The sequence below is a fragment of the Geotrypetes seraphini genome, chromosome 3, assembly GCF_902459505.1.
Source record: "Geotrypetes seraphini chromosome 3, aGeoSer1.1, whole genome shotgun sequence".
NCBI classification, from domain to species: domain Eukaryota; kingdom Metazoa; phylum Chordata; class Amphibia; order Gymnophiona; family Dermophiidae; genus Geotrypetes; species Geotrypetes seraphini.
The window spans coordinates 283,465,930-283,488,600 of NC_047086.1; the positions used below are offsets into that span (position 1 = coordinate 283,465,930).

The 22,671-nt window shown below is 41.0% G+C and overlaps 1 protein-coding gene across 5 annotated transcripts in view; it reads right to left on the reverse strand.

Annotated features, from left to right (window-relative positions):
• TTC13 (tetratricopeptide repeat domain 13) overlaps positions 1-22,671 on the reverse strand; it is a 290,777-nt gene that overhangs the window by 49,737 nt on the left and 218,369 nt on the right. For all 5 annotated transcript variants that reach the window (XR_004538644.1, XM_033935670.1, XM_033935673.1 and 2 more), the window contains one exon: positions 20,036-20,171. Coding sequence is in view for 4 of the 5 variants with exons in the window: in XM_033935670.1 (XP_033791561.1) it covers positions 20,036-20,171 (136 nt within the window). In the remaining variant the exon portion in view is untranslated. The remainder of the gene's footprint in view (positions 1-20,035; positions 20,172-22,671) is intronic.

Here is a 22,671-nt window from a genome sequence, read left to right on the forward strand (position 1 = left end):
CAGTGAGCATTGGAATGTTTACATCGGATTCCATGTTATAGTATTACTTTGACTAACGTATTGTTTAGAGCCAAAAAGCAATGGTTACTTTATTCAAAGAAATACATGAGTTAAACAGTGCAGTGACCAGAGGGGCATGAAGCCTGAGGAAGTTAATACAACGCTTCTGCAGCGGATCAATTTAAGAAGTTAAAACTGCTCTATCGGCATAACTACGTCACTTATATCAATTGCTTGGAGATGGATGACGATTTTTCTCAGAGGATCGATCTGTGCTCCCAGTAACTGGAAAAAGCCAGGAAAGTGAGGCAGAGGAGTAGCAGAAGTCAATATTCAGTTTAATACAAGGAAATTACTGCAAAAATATTTAATGCAGAGAGCCGGATGACAATGCAAAAAAGGATTTCGAAATGACATTTTCAGCCCTGAAAATGCAACGAAGGAGAGAGGATTGAAAGAAAAGGGAATGAAAAGGGTTTTGAATTCAGCTAAGTAACTCTTTCTAAGACATTGGGTTGGTTCTAATTTTGGTTTCCTTGAAACATGTGACTTGTAGCAATTGATTTTTGATAAGAAATAGTATTGTGTTACTTTGAATGCAGTGATAATAGTAATTGTTGGTTTTTGGCTGCCTTTAGCAATTTCTCTTTTTGTTACTCATGAATTACAAGATAAAAAGCCAGAAGAGTTTTCTAGAGTAATGTGCAATACAGATGTAGCTTCTAGAGTAATGTGCAATACTCATAGCTTCGGTTTCTTTAATGCTCATTAGAGTTTTATTGGAAATGAGGGTTTTTTTGTTGTTGTTTTTTTTCTTTTTCATATCTGCAGAATTCTTCACTTTGTAAGGGCTTAAAATAGGTTTTTCCTCTTTTTTTGCTGTACTTCCTTATATATTGAGATATCCTTACATTAAGTATATAAAATAGATTTTAAACATTCCTCATAAATGTTGAAAATGATTGTAAGATATAATAGATGCATAAAATTTATTTGAAATTTAAAAATATAAATCTATAAATTATATTCATTTAGTTATACTCTCATTAAATTGATTAAATATGATTTATATTATATGACTTTTTTAAGGGGAAAAAAAGAAAAAAGAAAGGAAGGAAGAAGAAAGGAAAGGGGAAGGAAAAGGGAAGCAAGGAAGAAGGGAAGGGAAGAAAGAAGGAAGGGAGAGAGAAAAAAGGGGAAAAAAAGAAAAAAGTAAAAATATATTTTGCTAAATGAAATTTTTGTTTTATAAAGTATTGCTATAATAATTAAGTGTTATTCATTGCAATAATGCATTGACTAGGGTTTACAAAAGATAACTTGATTTTATTATACATATTGATCTAAGATTTTAGTCTGAATATCTTTACAGATATAGGTGGGTTTAGTGAATATATATTATTACATAACATATGAATTACAATAAGTTAATTGATGAATTTCTATTAATATTCTAAGAGGCTTATTTTACTAATAAATTATTGATAATCTGTAAGGAGTCATTTATTGCCTGGTCTAATATGTGTGTCACCAAGTTTTCACTGTTAATAATGATTTGGGTTGGGAGGGTGGGAGGAAGGTTAGGGAAGGGAGGGTTTGAGAAAGGAAAATTTTACTCTTTAAATTTTAAACAATGGATAACGGTGTCTATTCATATTAAATTAAATAAATTTAAATATTTATGTTGGATTACATTTTTGGAAATAAAAACTTATAATGGAGATTAAGATTTTCTCTTTAAATGTCAATGGCCTTAATCATCAAATTAGAAAGAAAAAAATGCTTGCCTTTTTAAAGCAGCAAAATGCTGACAGATATTACATACAGGAGACGCACCTATCATTAGTAGAGTCAAAAAAGCTCGAAGGGGGTTAGGTAAAACAAAGTTTCTTTGCCCCTGCAGTTGGTAAAAAAGCAGGAGTTGCTATATTAGTAAATAAAAAATGTACAGCTAATTTTAAATTAATTGGTTCTGATTCCTTGGGAAGGTGAGTACATGTGGAAAAGAGCATGGAAAATAATACCCTGGAATTGTTTAATGTGTATGCCCCAAATACGAATCAAATTGAATTTTTTAAGAATTTACAACAGTAACTGGCTGCTTCTAATCTAGTGGTGGCAGAAGATTTCAATGCTGTTGTGGATACTATAATGGACAAAAAACCAAGTAGGACCATGAAGTCGTTAGGATTAGATAATTTGGTGAATTCTTGTGATTTGAAAGATATGGCGGATACTTCATTTTGATGATCGGGAATTTTCCTTTTGCTCACAAGTTCATAAATCCTTTTCTAGAATTGATTATATTTTTGTTTCAAATCAAATAGTACAACAAGTAACAAAAGCCGCCATTGATCCTATCATTTTATCTGATCATGGGGGTGTATGAATAGAATTTCAGTTTGATGAACAAGATCATAGCAGGTCTGTATGGAGATTTGATAATACATTGATTGCGGATTCAAATTTCCTTTAAGAATTTAAATTAAAAATGATTGAAATTTTTTCAAATTAATATTTCAGAAGATATTACTATGGAAACTTTATGGGATGCATTTAAGGCTACCATGAGAGGTAATATTATTTCGTATTCGGCATATATTAGAAAACAAATTAAAAAACAATTTTCTAATTTGGAAAGAGAAATTAAACGTTTGGAAGCTAAATTAGTTGAAAAGTGGGAGCAAAGTACCTTACAGGCTTTATTAAAAGCAAAAGGTAAATATGAGATATCTTCAAAATTGGTAAGGAAAGATATGTTTTCTCATCAAACTTTGTATTATGGAAGCTCAAATAAGGCGGGAAGTTTATTGGTAAATTATCTTAAAGCGAAAAAAAGAAGAACAAAAATTATTGCTATTAAAGATGAGAAAGGTGATACACATACTAAAATTGGAAATATTTTAAATCAATTTTTAAAATTTTATAAAGACCTATATTCTTCTGAGCCTTATAAAGATAGAGGAAAAGATGGTTTAGAATTTTTAAATCTAATTGTGGGGCCAAAAATTCCTGAGCATATAAAAAAAAGTTTAGAAGAGCCTATATCTTTAAAAGAAATAGAAATTGCGTTGAAATCTCTTAGAGTTGGATCCGATCCAGGTGGTGATGGTTTTACAGTAGAATTTTACAAATCATTTCAAATTATCCTATTACCCCATTTATTAAATTTATATCAGTCACAACTAACTAAGGGTTGCATCACAGGTACTATGGCAGAATCATTAACAATCGTTTTGCCGAAGCCAAATAAAGATTCAACTTTGGTTTAAAACTAGACTTAGTATCTGAAGTAAGTAATCTAGCTGATAAAGTGGGGGGACAGAGGGAGAGATGGAGACCCCATCTTGGGACCAGGGGGGAAAGGTAGAATTGAAGGTAAGATGGAAGGGGGCAAAGGCAAGAATGAAGGGGACCAAGGCAAGATTGAAGGGGACAAAGGCAAGAATGAAGAGGACAAATTATCTCAGTCAGGTAACACTTCATGCAAAAAGATAGAATGGACAGCCATGTATGCTAATGCCCGTAGCTTGGGCAACAAAATACTGGAACTGGAAATGGAAATGAGAAACACCAACCTTGATGTAGTGGCGATATCAGAAACATGGTTCTCTGAATCCCACGGATGGGATGTGGTCATACCAGGATATAACTTATTCCGTCGAGACAGAGAGGGAAAATCAGGTGGAGGGGTAGCTTTGTACATTAGAGATGACATCAAAGTCACTAAAATCACAGACATCAAGTACATGGGAGAATCTCTCTGGGTGAACCTAGCCAGGGGCAACAACAAATGCCTATATCTTGGTGTTGTATATAGACCACCAAGACAAAAAGAGGATGCAGACGACAAACTAATGGATGACATTGAGACCATCACACTGTGTGGAGATACAGTGCTGGTGGGAGACTTTAATATGCCCGATGTGGACTGGAACGAACCTTACGCTACAACCGGCGGCAGCAAGAGGCTACTTGCCTTCATGCAAGGAGCACACCTCAAGCAGATGGTACTGGAACCCACCAGGGACGAGGCAATCCTGGACCTGTTGCTCACCAACAGAGACAGTGTAACAGAGGTATCGGTGGGAGACACCTTGGCATCCAGCGACCACAACATGGTTTGGTTCCACCTCAAGAAAGGATTCACTAGGCCAAACACATTGACCAAGGTTCTAAACTTTAAAGGAACTAACTTTCAGGGCATGGGGGACTACATCTACAAAGAACCTCAAAACCAGAGCACAACAGACAACCAACCTATACATCAAAACCAAGAGCAAACGACGCAGAAGAAATAGACCATAGTGGTTCTCCGCGGAGATCTCAGAACTAGTAAAGCATAAAAGAAAAGCTTTCATAAACTATAAACAATCACAACGACCAGAAGCTAAGGAAACCTATCTGGCCAAATCCAGGAAAGTCAAAACGACAGTCAGAGAGGCCAAACCCTGGATGGAAGAAAACATAGCTAGGCAGGTAAAGAACGGGGAGAAATCCTTTTTTAAATATGTTAGCGACAGGAAGAAAAACACAGGCGGCATTGGGCACCTAAAAAAAGCTGACAGCAACTTTACAGATTCGGACGCAGACAAAGCAGAACTATTCAACAACTACTTCAGCTTAGTCTTCACCTGCGAAGCACCGGGATCCGGTCCTCGGCTACAGACAAAGGGGAATTTGGAGGACCCATTCCGGGACATAGAAATTACTGTGAGCGAAGTCTACCAAGAATTATCAAAATTGAAAGTGAACAAAGCTATGGGCCCGGACGATTTACACCCTAGAGTACTTTGAGAACTGTGTGATGTCCTGGAAGAGCCATTAGCTGTACTCTTCAATCTTTCCCTAAGCAAGGGAAAAGTTCCCCAGGACTGGAAAACTGCCAATGTTATCCCGCTACACAAAAAGGGATGCAGGTCAGAGGCTGCAAATTATATACCGGTGAGTCTCACATCAATAGTAAGTAAACTCATGGAGAAATTGATCAAAAACAGATTGGACATATTTCTGGACGATGAAAGATTAAGGGATCCCCCACCAGCATCGCTTTACAAAGGGAAGGTCTTGTCAGTCCAACCTGATAAGCTTCTTTGACTGGGTAACAAAAAAGCTGGATGAGGGCGAGTCCCTGGATGTCGTGTATTTAGACTTTAGCAAGGCTTTTGATAGTGTTCCACACCGTAGGTTATTAAACAACATGAATTCATTAGGACTAGGAAAAACACTGACAGCATGGGTACAAGACTGGCTTAGCGGCAAACTTCAAAGAGTAATGGTGAACGGTATTCCCTCAAATACGTCAAAAGTGACCAGCGGAGTGCCACAGAGTTCGGTCTTGGGCCTGATGCTATTTAATATCTTTGTTATGGATCTAACTCAGGGACTTTGAGGCAGAATTACATTATTTGCTGATGATGCTAAACTATGCAACCTTGCGGGAAGAGTAACAGAGCCTGATAGCGCAACCAGGCCCAACACTATGGAGCAGGACCTGCTTTTGTTGGAACAACGGTCCAGTACTTGACAACTAAACTTTAATGCCAAAAAATGTAAAGTGATGCATCTTGGGAGCAGAAACCCATGCAGAACATACACCTTGAACAGCGAAAACTTAGCAAGAACCACTGCAGAAAGGGACTTGGGAGTTCTTATCCGGGAAGATATGAAAGCTGCCAATCAGGTGGAGAAAGCTTCAGCAAAGCAAGACAAATGCTGGGTTGCATCAGAAGGTGCTTTATCAGCCGAAAGCCTGAAGTCATACTACTGTTGTACAGATCCATGGTGAGACCTCACCTGGAGTACTGTGTCCAGTTTTGGAGGCCACACTATCAAAAGGATGTGAAGAGAATGGAGTCGATCCAGAGAATGGCCACTAGGATGGTCTCAGGACTTAAAGACATCCCATATGAAAAACGTCTGACCAGATTGCACTTATATTCTCTCGAGGAGCGCAGAGAAAGGGGGGACATGATAGAAACATTCAAATACATCACGGGTCGAATTGAGGTGGAGGAAGAAATATTTTTTTCTTACAGGTCCCACGGCGACAAGAGGGCATCCGCTAAAACTTAAGGGGGGAAGATTTCATAGTGACACTAGGAAATACTTCTTCACCGAACAGGTGATTGATCGATGGAATAAACTTCCACGCCAGATGGTTGAGGCCAGTAGTGAACCGGACTTCAAAAGTCGATGGGACAAACAGGTGGGAGTGCTACGAAAATATGCATGAAAGAGGGGCACCAGGGAGGGAGGGTTCTTAAGTGGGCAGACTTGTTGGGCTGCCGGCCCTCTTCTGCCATCATACTCTATGTTTCTATCTCACTAATTAATGTAGATGGAAAACTTTTAGCTAAAATATTGGCTTTACGTTTGGCTAAGGCTCTCCCTTTTATTATTGATATGCACCAAACTGGATTTGTTGCTAAAAGACATTCATCTAATAACACCAGGTTGGCTTTTCACATGTTAAATTTAACAAAAGCTATGAATGAACCTGCTTTCTCTGTGTTATTGGATGCAAAGAAAGCTTTTGATCGGGTGGAATGGACATTTATGTATCAAGCATTAGAATGGTTTGGTATAGGTTCAGGATTTATACAAATGATTCAAACATTGTATAGCTCCCCAACTGCAAGATTGCATATTAATAATAATTTATCAGAGCGTTTTAACTTGCGGAGGGGGGTTAGACAAGGCTGTCCATTATCTCCTTTGCTTTTTGATATTGTATTAGAACCCGTTATTAGCCATTCAACAAACAAAGGGGATACAGGGTATTCTTCGTACAGACTGGGAATATAAAGTCTCTGCTTATGCAGATGACATATTGCTTTATTTGAGAAATCCAGAGACTTCCATTCCATGCTTGCTTGAGTTAATAGAGAAATTTGGAAAATTTTCAGGATATAAGATAAATTGGAGTAAATCTGAAATTCTGCCTCTTAATGTGCATTGTATCAAAGGATTATTTGACTCATTTTCCTTTGTATGGAAGGAAGATGGATTAAAGTATTTAGGTATTTGGATTAAAAATACACTTGAAGACACAGTAAAAGAGAATGAAAAATTTTTATTAAAGAAAATATCAGAAATGTGTGAGCAATGGAATCCTTTACATCTTTCTTGGTGGGGGAGAGTTCAAACTATTAAAATGATGATATTGCCTGTGGTTTGTTACCAAATGAGTAGGATACCAGTTTTTTTTCAGGGGTCCTTTTATAAAAAGTTAAATGGTATTCTTACAAAATTTATTTGGCTGGATAAAAGGTCTAAGAACATAAGAAGTTGCCTTCACTGGGTCAGACCAGAGGTCCATCGCGCCCAGTGGTCCGCTCCCGCGGCGACCCATCAGGCCTATGACCTGCGAAGTGGTTCCTGACTATTCCTATAACCTACCTCTACTTCTATCTGTACCCCTCAATCCCCTTATCCTTTAGGAACCTATCTAAACCTTCCTTGAACCCCTGTAGCGTGCTCTGGCCTATAACAACCTCCGGAAGCGCGTTCCATGTGTCCACCACCCTCTGGGTAAAAAAAGAACTTCCTAGCGTTTGTTCTAAACCTGTCCCCTTTCAATTTCTCCAAGTGCCCCCTTGTACTTGTGGTTCCCCACAGTCTGAAGAATCTGTCCCTGTCTACTTTCTCTATGCCCTTCAGGATTTTGAAGGTTTCTATCATGTCTCCTCTAAGTCTCCGCTTTTCCAGGGAGAATAGCCCCAGCATTTCCAACCTGTCAGCATATGAAAAGATTTCCATACCTTTTATCAGTTTAGTCGCTCTTCTCTGAACTCCTTCAAGTACTGCCATGTCCTTCTTGAGGTACGGCGACCAGTACTGGACACAGTACTCCAGATGTGGGCGCACCATTGCACGATACAGCGGCATGATGACTTCCTTCGTCCTGGTCATGATACCCTTTTTAATGATACCCAACATTCTGTTCGCTTTCTTTGAGGCTGTCGCACATTGTGCTGATGCTTTCAATGTTGTGTCCACCATCACCCCCAGGTCTCTTTCAAGGTTGCTTACCCCTAGCAATGATCCCCCCATTTTGTAGCTGAACATCGGGTTCTTTTTCCCTACATGCATGATCTTGCATTTCTCTATGTTAAAGCTCATTTGCCACTTTTTTGCCCACTCTTCCAGCCTCGTTAGGTCCCTTTGCAGGTCTTCGCAGTCTTCCGCGGTTCTAACCCTGCTGCAGAGTTTGGTGTCATCCGCAAATTTAATAACCTCACATTTTGTTCCCGCCTCCAGGTCGTTAATAAATATATTGAACAGGAGTGGTCCCAGCACCGACCCCTGTGGAACTCCGCTCGTGACCCATTGCCAGTCTGAGTAATGGCCCTTTACTCCAACCCTCTGTTTCCTGCCTGCCAGCCAGTGTTTGATCCATTGGTAGACATCCCCTTGCACCCCGTGGTTCCACAGCTTCTTAAGCAGCCGTTCGTGGGGTACCTTGTCAAAGGCTTTTTGGAAGTCAAGGTAAATGATGTCTATGGATTCCCCTTTATCCATCTGGCTGTTTATTCCCTCAAAGAAGTACAGTAAGTTCGTGAGGCACGACCTTCCCTTGCAGAAGCCATGCTGGCTCGCCTTCAGCTGTCCATTGTTTTCTATGTGTTCACAGATGCTGTCCTTAACCAGTGCTTCCATCATCTTTCCCGGAACCGAGGTCAAGCTCACTGGCCTGTAGTTTCCCAGGTCACCCCTTGATCCCTTCTTAAAGATGGGCGTGACATTCGCTATTTTCCAGTCCTCCGGGATCTCCCCAGTTTCTAAGGATAGGTTACATATTTGGCGGTGTATCCGCTATTTCGTTTCTCAGTTCTTTTAGTACTCTTGGGTGGATGCCGTCCGGACCTGGTGATTTGTCGTTCTTCAGTCTGTCTATCTGTCGGAAGACAGCCTCTTGGCTTACCTCTAGTTGGACTAGCTTTTCATCCTGATCCCCACTTAAGATCTCCTCGGGTTCTGGAATATTGGATGTGTCCTCTCTCGTGAAGATTGACGAGAAGAACTTGTTCAACCTGTCAGCTATCTCTTTTTCCTCCTTTACCACTCCCTTCTTGTCTCCATCATCCAATGGTCCCACTTCCTCCCTGGCCGGTTGCTTCCCCTTCACATACCTGAAGAATGGTTTGAAGTTTCTTGCTTCCCCCGCCAGTCTCTCTTCATATTCTCTTTTTGCTTTCCTAATCACTCGGTGACATTCCTTTTGGTGTCTTTTGTGCTCCTTCTGGTTGTCCTTGGTTTGGTCCTTTTTCCATTTTCTGAACGATGTTTTCTTATCCCTTATCGTCTTTTTCACTGCATTTGTTATCCACACCGGGTTTTTTGTTCGATTCTTTTTGCACCTTTTCCTAAACCTGGGGACATACAGGTTCTGTGCTTTGTGCACCGTGTCCTTGAGTAGGGACCAGGCTTTTTCTACGGTCTCCATCTTCTCTGAGCTGCTGTTGCTGCGTTTCTTTCCCACCATTTTCCTCATGGCCTCGTAATTCCCTTTTCTGAAATTGAGTGCTGTCGTTGTGGTTCTTTTCACCTTTGATGTTCCTATTGCTAGCTTGCACTGGATCATGTTGTGATCGCTGTTTCCTAGTGGCACTAGTACTACCACCTCCTTTGTGGGTCCCCCTAGCCTGTTGAGGATTAGGTAGAGAGTGGCATCTCCTCGTGTTGGTTCCGTGACCAGTTGTTCCATGAAACAGTCCCTCATAGCCTCCAGGAATTTTGTTTCCCTCATGCAGTTGGAGTGTCCAATACTCCAGTCTATTCCAGGGTAGTTGAAATCCCCCATCACAACCACACTTCCGCTTTTGCATACCTGCCTCAATTCAGCCTTCAGGTCCTGGTCATTTGCTTCTGATTGTCCTGGTGGGTGATAGTACAGTCCCAATTTTATGTCTGCTCCATTTCCTCCTGGTAGCTTAACCCATAGTGATTCCAAGCCGTCCGCCCTTACTGTTGTTTACATCCTGGTTGAAGGAATGGAGTCCTTTATATATAGTGCTATACCTCCACCCTTCTTGTATGTCCTGTCTCTCCTATAGAGCTTGTACTCTGGTATGACCACATCCCAATTGTTGTCCTCGGACCACCATGTTTCTGTGACTCCAATTATGTCTAGGTCCTCCTTACTGGCTATGACTTCTAGCTCTTCCATTTTGGTTCTTAGGCTCCTTGCATTAGTGTATAGGCAATTTAAGTCCCGGTTGTTTACCTTCCCTGTTGGTTTTCCTCGTGGTTTGGTGCTCCTGCCGACCCCCTCATGGGCTGCCAGTCCCCGAGCCTCGTTTCGTTCATCCTCCTCCTGTGGTATGTCTGTTTCATCCTCCTCCTCCTCCTGTGGTGTGTCTATCTCGTCCTCAGCCTGCTTCCCCATTTTTGGATGTCCCTCTGGCTCCTGCTGTTCTCTCTTCTTCCTGCTTTTTAGTTTCGTTTGTTCCTTGGGCCCCTGTATTGCACCTTTGGGTCCTTTTTCCAAAAATTTCCACTCAGTCTCGAGCCCTCTTTTACATGTTCCCGGCTCAGTATCCTTGTTTGATACTCTTGTCCGATGTGTCGATGTCAGATCGACTATCGGTTTTCCCCTTCTCCTCAGTTTAAAGCCATGTCTATGCCGTTCTGGACGTTGTGTGCCAGCATCCTCGTTCCAACCGTGCTCAGGTGCAGTCCGTCCTTCCTGTAGAGCTTGTTTTTCCCCAAAAAAGTTGTCCAGTTCCGTACAAAGTGGAAACCTTCCTCTTCACACCATCTCCTCAGCCAACCGTTTATTGCTTGTAACTTGGTCTGCCTCCTTGCATCTGCCCTCGGTACTGGCAGGATCTCTGAGAAGGCTATCTTCCTTGTCCTCAGCTTCAGTTTCCTCCCCAGGATCTTGAACTGCTCAGTTAGTGTAGTCCTGTTGTAATTCCTTCTGCTGACGTCGTTGGTTCCAACGTGGATTATCACTGCTGTCTCCTCCGTCTCAGCTCCTTCCAGGATTCTCTCGATTCTGTCGGTGATGTCTTTCGTCCTCGCCCCCGGGAGACATGTCACTAGTCGGTCTTCTCTCCCTCCTGCTATGTGACTGTCCACTTCTCTCAGGATTGAGTCTCCCACTACGATTGCAGATTTCCCCTTCATCAGCTTCCTCTTTGGTCCCAGGTCTGTATCAGTGACGCGGTCTGCTAATCCATCCTCCGGGTTCTGGTGGGTCTCCGCCTCCTCTGCCTGCTCTTTTCCTCCGCAAGGTCCTTCTCCCCTGGCATCTGGTGGATTCTGTCCTCCATATATTGGTTCCTGTCCCCCGGTGTCTGGTGGATTCTGTCCTAGAATTGTTTTAGTATCTTTACAAAAATCAATTATGGAGGGTGGGGTAAATTTCCCAAATTTTTATAGGTATCATCAAGCCTATATTCTACGCCAGGGTATGTATTGGGTCCTTCTAGAGCTCATGGAAAATATCCCAGATTGGTTGTATTTGGAATGGTGACTCATGTTTCCTTTACATTTATGTCATGTTCTCAGTATTAAGATGCCTAGAAAATATAAAGATAATAGAATATTAATGGATACATGGAAAACATTGCGTTATGTCAGTAATTTAACACCTAATCCAATACATAAATCAATCTCTATGGGTAAACTCCAAGATTCAAATTGGCGGATTTAAAATCGTTTGGAAGCAATGGATTATTGCAGGTATACGAACTTTAAATGATGTTATTTCAAATGGTAAACTGCTTGATTTTTTACAGTTACAACATAAATTTGGTCTTAATAAATCACAAAGTTTTAAATGGTTTCAACTGAAGCAGGCTATTCAGGAGGGGTTCCCTGAATGGAAAAATCTTAATAATCAGTACAGTCTGGAATTCTTGTGCTTTCAGGCGGATTTCTTGGGACACCAAGCCGCACAGTGGTATAAATTGATATCTGGATATATGAATAAAAAACCAAGGACTGGTCTTAGAGACATTTGTAGCATTGAGATTAAGCATCAAATTTCTGCGTCTCAATGGCCACAAATTTGGTCTTGGAGGATAAAGTGTACAGTGTCAGCATCTATGAGACAAACTTGGTTCTTTTTGTTGCATACAGCATTTTGGACCCCAGTTCAATTACAAAAGTCAGACAGCTCTAAGTCTGATAGATGCTGGCATTGTAAACTTGAAGCAGGGACTCTAGATCATTTATTATTCTATTGTCCCTTTATTATGGCCTTCTGGAAATCAATTTGGTCCCAAATTAATTGTTTGTTAGAAAATCATGTAGCATTAACATATGATACAATTCTCTTTGGTATGTCGATGAGAACAAGGAGCCAGATTTCATCAAGTAATAATAAACTTTTATTGATAATGACAGGAGTCGCCATTCAACATATAATAAGTAATTGGAAAAATTACAGTAGATTAAATTATACCTTTTGGTGGAATTCATTATGTCACATTTATAAAATGGAAAGCATAATTGCTATACAAAAAGGTAATTATAATAAATTTATAAAGATCTGGGGGCCATTGACAGCCTACTGTAATGAATAGATGCCATTTTCTATCGGAAGTATATTTGCAAATGGGGGAGGGGGGAGGGTGGGTTGTCTAAATTATACGGAAGGTTTTAACATATAAATAAGAGTATTTATATTTGTATATTTTTGATTAAATATGAATGGAATGGGTGGGTGGGAATGGAATAAACTTATGTATCTGATTATATTAAGAAAATTCAAGTGATGTATTTAATCTTAAATGTTTTATTAATTGTACACTTGATGTAAGTTTTAAAAAATGAATAAAGAATTACCAAAAAAAAAAAAAAGATATATTCTGAATGTCTATTATTATTAAATCTCTATCTACTTCTTCCGTCTGTGAAGGAGGCCTGTATATCACACCAATGTAAATATATTTACCATTCCCTCTTTCCAAATTGATCCACATTATCTCTTCCTCTAAATTGTAGTCGTAGCCAGTATCGGTGGCAAGGTGTACAGCTGAGGCTCCTCTACTTTCAGATAAAAACCTAGGAGGTGGGGGAAATGGGGGGTGGGGGGGAGGGACTCAACTTTTCTGAGTGTGATACCCCTGAATTCGGTAGGACTCCTGAGAGGGTCCCCCAAGCTCAGTCCAGACAGACAAAGGGGATAAGAAAGATTCACTAACCAGATCCAACTGGCCTTAACAAACCTCAGCAGACTGCACAAAACAGACCACTCCACCTGCTGGAGACTGGGAAAAGACTGATTATAAGAGGGACTGCATAGCCAACTTGTACTGATGTCAAAAGTTAGTGTCTCAATCTCCATCTGATGGTAGAGGAGCGTAAACCCATCCATTTCGGTACTGGTCTGGAGGGACAATGAAGAAAATAAAATTTTTAATAGAAATGTAACATGAAAATACTTGGGAATGAAAGGGAAATCATGCCTGTAAAACAATGCACTGTCAAATTTGTTCAGAAATGTGTCATCCACCCAGATTCACTTTAGTTCGCTTGCGAAATGTATTCTGATGCTGGAATGTGAGCATTACTCTACAGTGTATATGTGAGAACCCATCTATCCATTAAGTTTTCCCAGTTGTTTAAGGGTCCAAGATCTAGGCTTACTTCACTTTTCAAAATATTTGGATTGTACTAACAGTTCTTCATCTTTACTTTGTTCTATATTTTTATTAGATTATTTTATTTTTATTCTTTTAGTATATTTGCCAAATTGAGGACAGCCAGGGATGATTAGGTTCTTACCTCAATAATCTTCTTTCTAGTAAAAAGGCATAAGAGTCTTGAACCAGTGGAGGATTCATAGAGAGGGTCATACAGTTCAGGGCTGATGGTTGCCCTCTCAGAGGAAGTGGTCCTTCAAAAGATTGGAGCTGCAAGTCATTTGTTCAGCAATGAAGACACTGGGGAAACCCTGGAAGGCAAAGTGGTCAGGATTTTCTCAGACTATTCTACAACTGGGGCATATGTCAACAGGCAGGGAGGCACCAAGAGATAGGGATAGGACAGGAAACAAAGAGAGTTTCGGAATAAGATGATTTAATAGTGTGCGGGTTTTATTTTTTTTTATTGTTCTGTGTTAATATATCTATTGAGTTATGCAATTTTGTATTATTGTGCTTTTTAAAGTATGTATTTTTGTAAACCACTTTGAAGCCTTTGGCGGCAATGTGGTGATATATCAAATGCTAATAATAAAAAAAGATAAGCCCAGTGCTCCTGCCCCCTTCACGTGCCTTACAGCACATGGAACACGGATGCTCTTTGGATGGCCATCCAGCACAAATCTGGCATGAATCAAGGGTAAAAAAGCCTGATGAGTCCATCTTTAATGATTTTAATCAAAATCAAGGTGTTTTGAAGCAGATAGAGGCTTTTAAATTCAAATCAGGAAATCCAAGATGGCCTCCGTGGCAGTGTTTTGATGCCATAAAACAGCCTTGGAGAGCTAGCTAAAAGTTCAAAAAATTCAGGGAAGGGGTTTTTGGAAGTGGGAAACCTTATAACAAGCCCCAGAAACCCCCAAAACTGCAATAACCCCCCCCCCCCCCATATCTTTCATAGGCCTGTACTCACAGTTCTGTTGGTGCTGTGCCTGCATCAGCTGAAACAGCAGCTGGGCTATGGAGAAGACTACTGCCTCAGAGAAGTACTGTATATAAAAATAATCTAAATGCTTGTTTCTTTGGGCTGTCAGTCAGACCCTGAGATCCCAGACCCCCACAGCTTCACTGTTGACTTGGGGGGGTGGAGGGAACGTACCCACATCCAATAAAGTTCTCATGACCAACACGGAGTCACACAGCCTGTGCTCAAACTCCAGAAACAACCAGGAGCAAGCCCTTCTACCAGGGGAACGGTCCCTGAGACATCAAAAAGTGCTAGTGCAGACTGGCCAGGTAGATGCCCTGTAAAAGGGTTGCCCTCCTAGCTACAGACTTCTAACACAGAGTCTGTCTTCTCCCAAGCAGAGCTGCCACAGGAACACTGGGGACCTCTGAAGAAGAGAATGACATGGGGAAAAAAATTTGTCCCCATCCCAACGAGCTTGGTCCCCGTCCTGTCCCTGTTAGCTTGGTCCCCCCATCACTGCCCTGTCTCGTCTCCGCAAACCATCTGATCCCATCAGCACAAGCTTCGAATAATTATGATTTTATACTGAACTTATTTTATTAAAGTATAAAATGAAACAATATTCTGTATAATTGTCATTTTATAAACACAAATAATACAGAGCAAGAATCATTAAAACACCTGTCTCCCCTCCCCTATCGAGAAAATGAAATAAGCCAAATTACTACATGCTACACAGAAGAATCATGCTAAAAGAATACCACAGTCACACATGACAGAAAGAGTATTAGGGTAGTGCAACTAGGGCAACCGACCCCCTGGTCTGAGAAAGCCCTAAGCTAGCTGGAAGCTAAAGAATCACTGCCTAGGCTTTGTAGTCCCCTGTTATGTCTAACACCAGCTCAAGCAAGATACATATTTCAAATATGATTATATTCTAATCACAAAATAGAAAATAAAATTATTTTGTTCTACCTTTTGTCTCATCATTTTATTCTTCAATCATATTTGGTCTCATTTGACATTTCTTCTTTCTCCATGCTCACCATCCATCTTCCATCTTTGTGTGTGTATTGTTCCCCATATTCAGCATCTCCCTTCTCTGTCTCCTATATGTCCCTTTCTAGTATTTCCCCTCTCTGTGCCCATCTCCCTGCCTTCATCATCTCACCATTCTATGATCCCTTTCCCTTGTGTACTGTATCACTCCTCTATATCCCTGTGCCCTCCTGTCCAGTATCTTTCTTCTGCATTCTTATTCTCCCCCATGTCTAGCATTACCTCTCTGTGTCCATATAACACCCTCATAAAACATTCCCTTTTATGTCCCTGTTCCTATGCTCCCATCCATGCCCACCATCTCCCCTCCTTTACACCAATGTGCGTCTCATTCCCTTTTTCCTCCCTTCCTCTGCTATGTTCAATATTTCACTCCTCTTCCTTCATCCCCTTGGTTCAGCTTTTCTCTTTCCTTTCATTTCTCTCTTCCTCCCTGCAGGTCCTGCACCTCTCCCCCTTCTTTCTAGCCCCTCAAACCAGATCCAGCACCTGTCTCCCTTCAGTTTCAGCCAGTCCAGCAGCCCAAACAATCCTCCCCCTTTCACGGGTGCAGCAGCAGCCTCCTTTTTTCTTATTGCGAGTCCAACAGCCTTCCTCCCTTGCTCCCAATCACGGGTCAAAATTGTCAAGAAAAAAACCCCTGTGATTCCCCTGGGTCAGCCCCTTTCTGCCTCCGGCCCTGGGCTTACCAGCCTCTTAGAAGCTTCACTGAACGTTACATCAGAAGGAAGGAGCTGGAGGAAGGTCCCGGAGCAGGCCTGCGATGTTGTCTCTTTGTTGATGAAGCTTCTAAGAGGCTGGTAGGCCTAGGGAGGCGCAAAGGGGGCCGGACCCAGGGGAGTCACTGGTGTTTGGTTTTTTTTTTTTTTTGCTGGTTTTGACCCACGATTGGGAGCGAGGGAAGGAGGATATGAGGGAGAGGAGCTGTTGGACCTGCGATAGGGAGGGAGGGGGGCTGCTGGCTAGGAGTGGTGTGGAGGGAGGCGACAAGTGACAGATCCTTTACTAGGGGGACAAGGCCATTTACCACTCTGCAGGGCAGTGAAAAGTCTTGTTCCCATACCCACGGCAAATGGCCAATTTTTTTCCCCATTCCTGCAGGTTTGCTGCGGCAAACAGTCCCCGTGGCATTCTCTGCTCTGAAACACCAAAAAGCCTCAAAATCCAGATAAAAACCCAGAAATAATAAAGGAAAATCAGAGAAGATCAGAAGGATACCTTTCAACTTGCGTGTATTTATTTATTAAAAAATTTATATACCGCCGAAAAATATAGATGATGCTTTCTACACAACTATTAGAGACAAATAACCCATTGGTTCAAGACTCATGACTTTTGCACTAGAAAGACAGATTTGTAGACGGAAGTGTTAATCTTAATTTAAAATGGAGTCTATATTAACTAAATCATGCAGTTTTTTCATTCTGACCTATTTAGGGACTAAACAGAAAACTGCTCAGATTGTGTAAAGATCTGTATGACAGGAACTGGAGTTGGATTTTTTTGCCTATTTTGAAGCGATACTTGCTGTATTTTTAAATTTTAAAAGGGCAGTGAGACAAGATTGTGATCCAATGCACTGTGCTATACAGTTGCCAAACGAGAAAAAGTTACTAGTTCTTTGTTGTGCTAAGGTGGTATGCACTTTTTTGAAGCCTTTAAAATACATCTCTTCTTTCATATATGTAATATATTAATCTTACATTGACACCTAGTGGTCAGGCAAGGAGTTACACCAAAATCATCATAATACTACTGCCTCATATTCTCATTTATTGGAAAGGATGTGAAAGCAATGCAGGAAAATACTAGAGACCATAATAGCTTTCAGATGTGAGTTAGGAAGAGGTAAGCAGGGAAGCTCATAAGAAGATAAGGGTATTAAAAATACCATATACAGTACTGTATATTTGAATATAAACCGCAATTTTGGGGCACAAAAAAAAAAATGGCCCAACAATGGGGGTCTTGTTTTATATTCGGGTACACCTTAAATCCTGGTGGTCCAGAGGTGGAGTAAGCCTAGCTGGGAGCGATCCTTCCCTCTCCTAAGGTGGTGTTGGATCCTGTCCCTGTTGTCAAATCACCGCTGGCCCCTTCCTTCCCTCCTTCCCTGCTATAGAATCAACGTGTATCCCCACTCTCCCTGCTGTATAATCACCATGGGCCCCTTTCCTCCTTTGGAGAAGCAGCATAGGACTCTCCCGGGTCTACCTTAATCACTGGTGGTCCAGTGGGATTAGGACAGGAGCGCAAAATACTGCTGCGAGTTCCCACAGCAATTCACGACTCTGCTTCAAAGGAGGGGGGGGGTCACACAGGATGTACGAGTACATACATTGATGGTAAAAAGTGCATTGAGGTGGGGTGGCTAGTGAAATATGCATTTCTGTGGTATGGCTTATGTGGGTCAGTATAGTCTAGTGAGGTGTAGGGTCACAATCTTTCAATGCACTTTCTGTCCTCCCCCCTCCCCCCCTATTATTATACTGTCATTTCCACTGGGACAGTCTCAAAAAATGGAAGGCTAGAACAGAGCCATGTTGCTTTGATGGTGCTCTGTTATTTTACATGTGGCATGCATGACTGTAGAAGCACAAAACTGAGAAGAAACTATGTGCTTGATATTCAACCAACAGTGGTCAATGTTTGTCATTGAATATCCTGATATTCATAGTCAGATAAATGCTGAATATCACATTTAAGCAACTGTGGCTATGATGAACTGCATAAAGATAGGACTATTTTTATTCAATCCTGTTTATGCAGAGATTCCAGCCAGTAAAATGCAGAATACTGGCACTTAACCGCTAAGTGCTGACTCCACTTCCAAAACGCCCACAAAGTAGCTGGTTTCAGCTTAGGCGCTAACTGAGCATTTTCAGTGGCACTACCTAATTAAGGGCTAGATTCATCAACCTGCCCGATTGGGCCCGATCCAGGCAAATCCGACGAATTCTGGAATCAAAAATATGCAGATGGCGGCGATCAGAGGAAGCCCCCATCTGCCTGCATGGATCACTGTTGTGCGATCCGCACGCATGCGTCCCGTCCGAGCTATGGCTGTTTTGGTTTTTTTTTAACTTTAAAGGAAGCTATAGCAACGAAAGAATGAGAATGCAAATACAACATGAAAGCTTAGCTGAGGAATGACCATACCCCCCAACTCAAGAAGAGATGGTAGAAATAAGACATCATACTCTTATTTTTTATTTTTTTTTTAATGTTCCTGTGCTTCTTTGGGAAGCCGCCAGATCATGTTGCAGTCCTCTGTTTTTATTTATGTCCCTGCATTCGTGTCGCTGGAATAAGGAGCGAACTCTCATTTCTAGCTGGTTCTGTCATTTCCGCTAAGCTTTAGCTTGGGAAAGAGCCAAGATCAACAGGTGATCCTTGTAGCAGCAGAATAGCAAGTTTTTAGCCCTGTGAGCCAGTGGTTTTAACCTGCTTTAAACCCACGAGTTAAAACCACGGGCTCGCAGGGCAAAAGAGATTCGGGGAAGGGCAGGAGAACGGCGATGCAGCAGGAAAGATTTGGGGAAAATCGAGGCAGAGCAGGGCAGCATTCGGGGTGAGCAGGCAGGAGAGATTGCAGAGCAGGCCAGAGAGTAGGACTTCCAGACAGAAAGACGTTTTCAACTGGTCCCCAGCAGTCGCTTCTTCAGTTGATCGGCCAGCCCAGTTGGATCGGATTGATTGTTCTGTGAATCGCGTCCCTGTCTACTTTGCATGTGTTTCACCTCATTTGCATGCATGGATTCGAAATGGATCACAGGAGAGGTAAGTGAATCAGGCTGGAGGGAAATTTGCTCATAAAGGGGTTGTAAACCGATCGGTACACGATCAGTTTGCTTTGTGAATCTAGCCCTAAGTGCTGCTGAATATGCCAGGCTAACCCCAAACAAGTAATTTAAATGGGCAGAAGCCATTTCTGGTGGTTTAAATTGCTTTAAATATCAACCCCTAAGTGTATGGTTAGAGGAACAACAGATCTTTCATAATAGGTGCTACAGGGGAGAGAAATGTACTTTAAAAATGCATGCATAGACTAGTTTTCCTGTTACCTTTGATCTAGCATTTCAAAGCACTGTACTGGAGTACTTTGTTCCTTTGAAGTCCACCTAACAAGTAAATAACCAGGAGTCACGAAAGACAAGCTATGGGCACCTGCATCTTTGGTTCTTTTGGAATCTAATACTATTTATTGACGCTATAGAGCAGACTGTCTTTAGCCATCAAATCTAATGTATATCTTTTTTAAGAACACAGTTTTAGTGAATGAAGAATGTTACTTGAATTATTAAAATGATCGTAGACATAAAGGAACTTATTGGGGTAGAGTCTTTTGTGCCAAGAGAGAAAAAAAAGATAGATACAAATATTAAAAGTATGTACATTAAAAACATACCCCTAACTCTGTTGACAAAATTAATACTTTGCCTTTGGCTGTTAGATCCTTATAAAGTGCTTCTATTTCAGCATGATATAACTGTGTTCTTTCTTCTGTTGTCTGTGTCTCTGCTGAAAATAATATATTCCCAACTCTGAAAATACAGGAATTGAAATGTCACAAAACATCTCACAAACAACAAAAGGGAAAACCAACAAGGTCTGCAGTAAGCAAAACACAAGGAAAAACAAAGAAAAAACTGCAAACGTACAAGGATGCAGGCTAAATTTATTATATCAAAACATATGAATGCAGTTAGTATTACCACATTAAAACAAATCAAAGGACCCGACACAGTCCATGTTTTGGTTAACACGCCTTCTTCAGGGGGTCCCAGGTTGATAAGGTATCAAATAAAACCGCAAACAAAAAAAACTTAGCCTATGTAGTTAAAAATCAGCAACCAGAGGACATCTCTGTATAAACCTCTGCACATTTTTAACTACACAAAACATCTCACATCATTCTCTAGAAGTAAAGAATGGGGTGAAGCTAAACATACAAGCATTAATAGTATCAATATAAAAGTAATCATAAGAACTTAATGTAATAATACTATCTAAATATCATTTAATGACAAAATAAAAATGATTTTACTTTCATCTGGAAGCCTGTGAGATTAGATAGATAGTATGTCACTAGTAAAGTAAAAAAAATATTCTCATATTCTGCAAAAACCTACAAGTTCTATGTGAATCACATGTCAAGAAACTAGGCAGCCCAAGGAATTAACATCAATATAATAAACTAACATAGCAAATATTTCCTAAAATAGAAAGACTTCAGTGCTTTTCTAAATAAAACATGTGACCCTAAGAGTTCTGATTTGAGTCAGAAAAGAGTTCCATATTTGTGCTGCTAAATAGGCGCGTCCCATAGAGAACATCCTCTTAAAATGGATGTGTTTGGGATTTGGAAAACGTAATGATAATAAGTTATGAAATCTATTTAACCTAATGATACTTGGAATACCAACCAAATCTAACATATATTTGGGAGCTTGACTATAACGCACATTTACTTACCTGTAACAGTTGTTATTCAGGGATAACAGGCAGATATTTTCACAGATGGGTGATGTCATCCACGGAGCCTGGTACAGTCAGTCAAAAGTGTATTGTCACTAACTTCTTCAGAAATCTCGAGACCGTCCATAATGCGCATGTGCAAGTGCCTTCCTGCCCGTCAGTTCATGGGACCATCAGTTCAATAAAAAAAGCTAAGAAGCCAACTAGGGGAGGTGGGTGGGTTGTGAGCAGAGAATGAAATGCAGACAAATTCTTCCCCATCCCCACAGGAACTCAATTCCCCCATTCCATCCTCACGAGTTTTGCTGCTGCCCCTGCCCCATTCCTGCCTTAATCGCACAAGCTTCAAACACTTATGATTTTAAAGTGTTTGAGGCTTATGCAGATGAGGACAGAACTTGCACGAATGGGACAGGGAAAGAACTTGCCGGGATGGGAAAAAGAGTTCCTGTGAGGATGGGGAAAAATTTGTCCCCATGTCATTCTCTTGTTGTAAGAATATTTGCTTGCTGTCCCTGGATAACATCTGTTACAGGTAAGTAACTGTGCTTTATCCCACGACAAGCAAGCAGCATATTCTCATAGATGGGACTCCCTAGCTACTGCAGAAGGGAGGGAAGTTGGCACTTACATAGTGAATAAATTTTGGAGAACTGCTTGGCCAAACCGACTGTCCCATCTGGAATGAGTCTCCAGACAGTAATGGGACATGAAAGTACGTATTGAGGAGCAGGTAGCAGCCTTACAGATGTCCTTAATAGTTAGGGTTACCACACGTCTGGATTTACCCAAACATGTCCTCTTTTTAGAGGACTATCCAAGCGTCCGGAAGGCTTTTCAAAACCCAACACTTTGTCCAGGTTTTATAAAGCTGTTGAGATTGGGGCCGATTCTGGAGTGCATCTGCCCATGCGATGCGGTGATGTCATTACATCACATCTGCGCATGTACAGATACACTCCAGACTCAGCCTGAAGAAACGAGGTTTGCGGAGGGCAGAGGTTGAGGGTGAACGGGGCAGGGCCTTGCATCCTCTTTTTCCAGATGCAAAATCTGGTAATCCTATCAATAGGAGTAGAACAGAGAAAAGCAACTGAGGCTGCCATTGCTCTAACTTTGAGAGCTGTAAAATGACTTTAAAAAAAAAAAAAGTCCAGCCCGAGCATAGCAGGAGATGCAGTCTGCTAACCATGTAGAAATAATTATTTTGGTAACCAGAGTTCCCAGTCTGTTAGGATCAAATGAAAGAAATAGCTGACTAGAGGTTCTATGAGGTTTTGTATGAGATGATCCAAGTAATAAGCCAAGGCATGTTTACAGTCCAAAGTATGAAATGCAGTTTCATCTGGATGGGAATGTGGTCTTGGAAAGAAGACATGGACTATGTAGGGTCCGGTTGGATTTTTATCACTGTATTTTTTATCATTGTACTTTTTTTAATTGAATTTTCATGGTTTTATATGTCAGTGCTTAATAAATTATCTCCAAAACATCTGTATCCACAGTTTTTGTTTTTATCCTTGGAAAGAAGACAGACAGAACTACAGATTGGTTGAGGTGGAACTC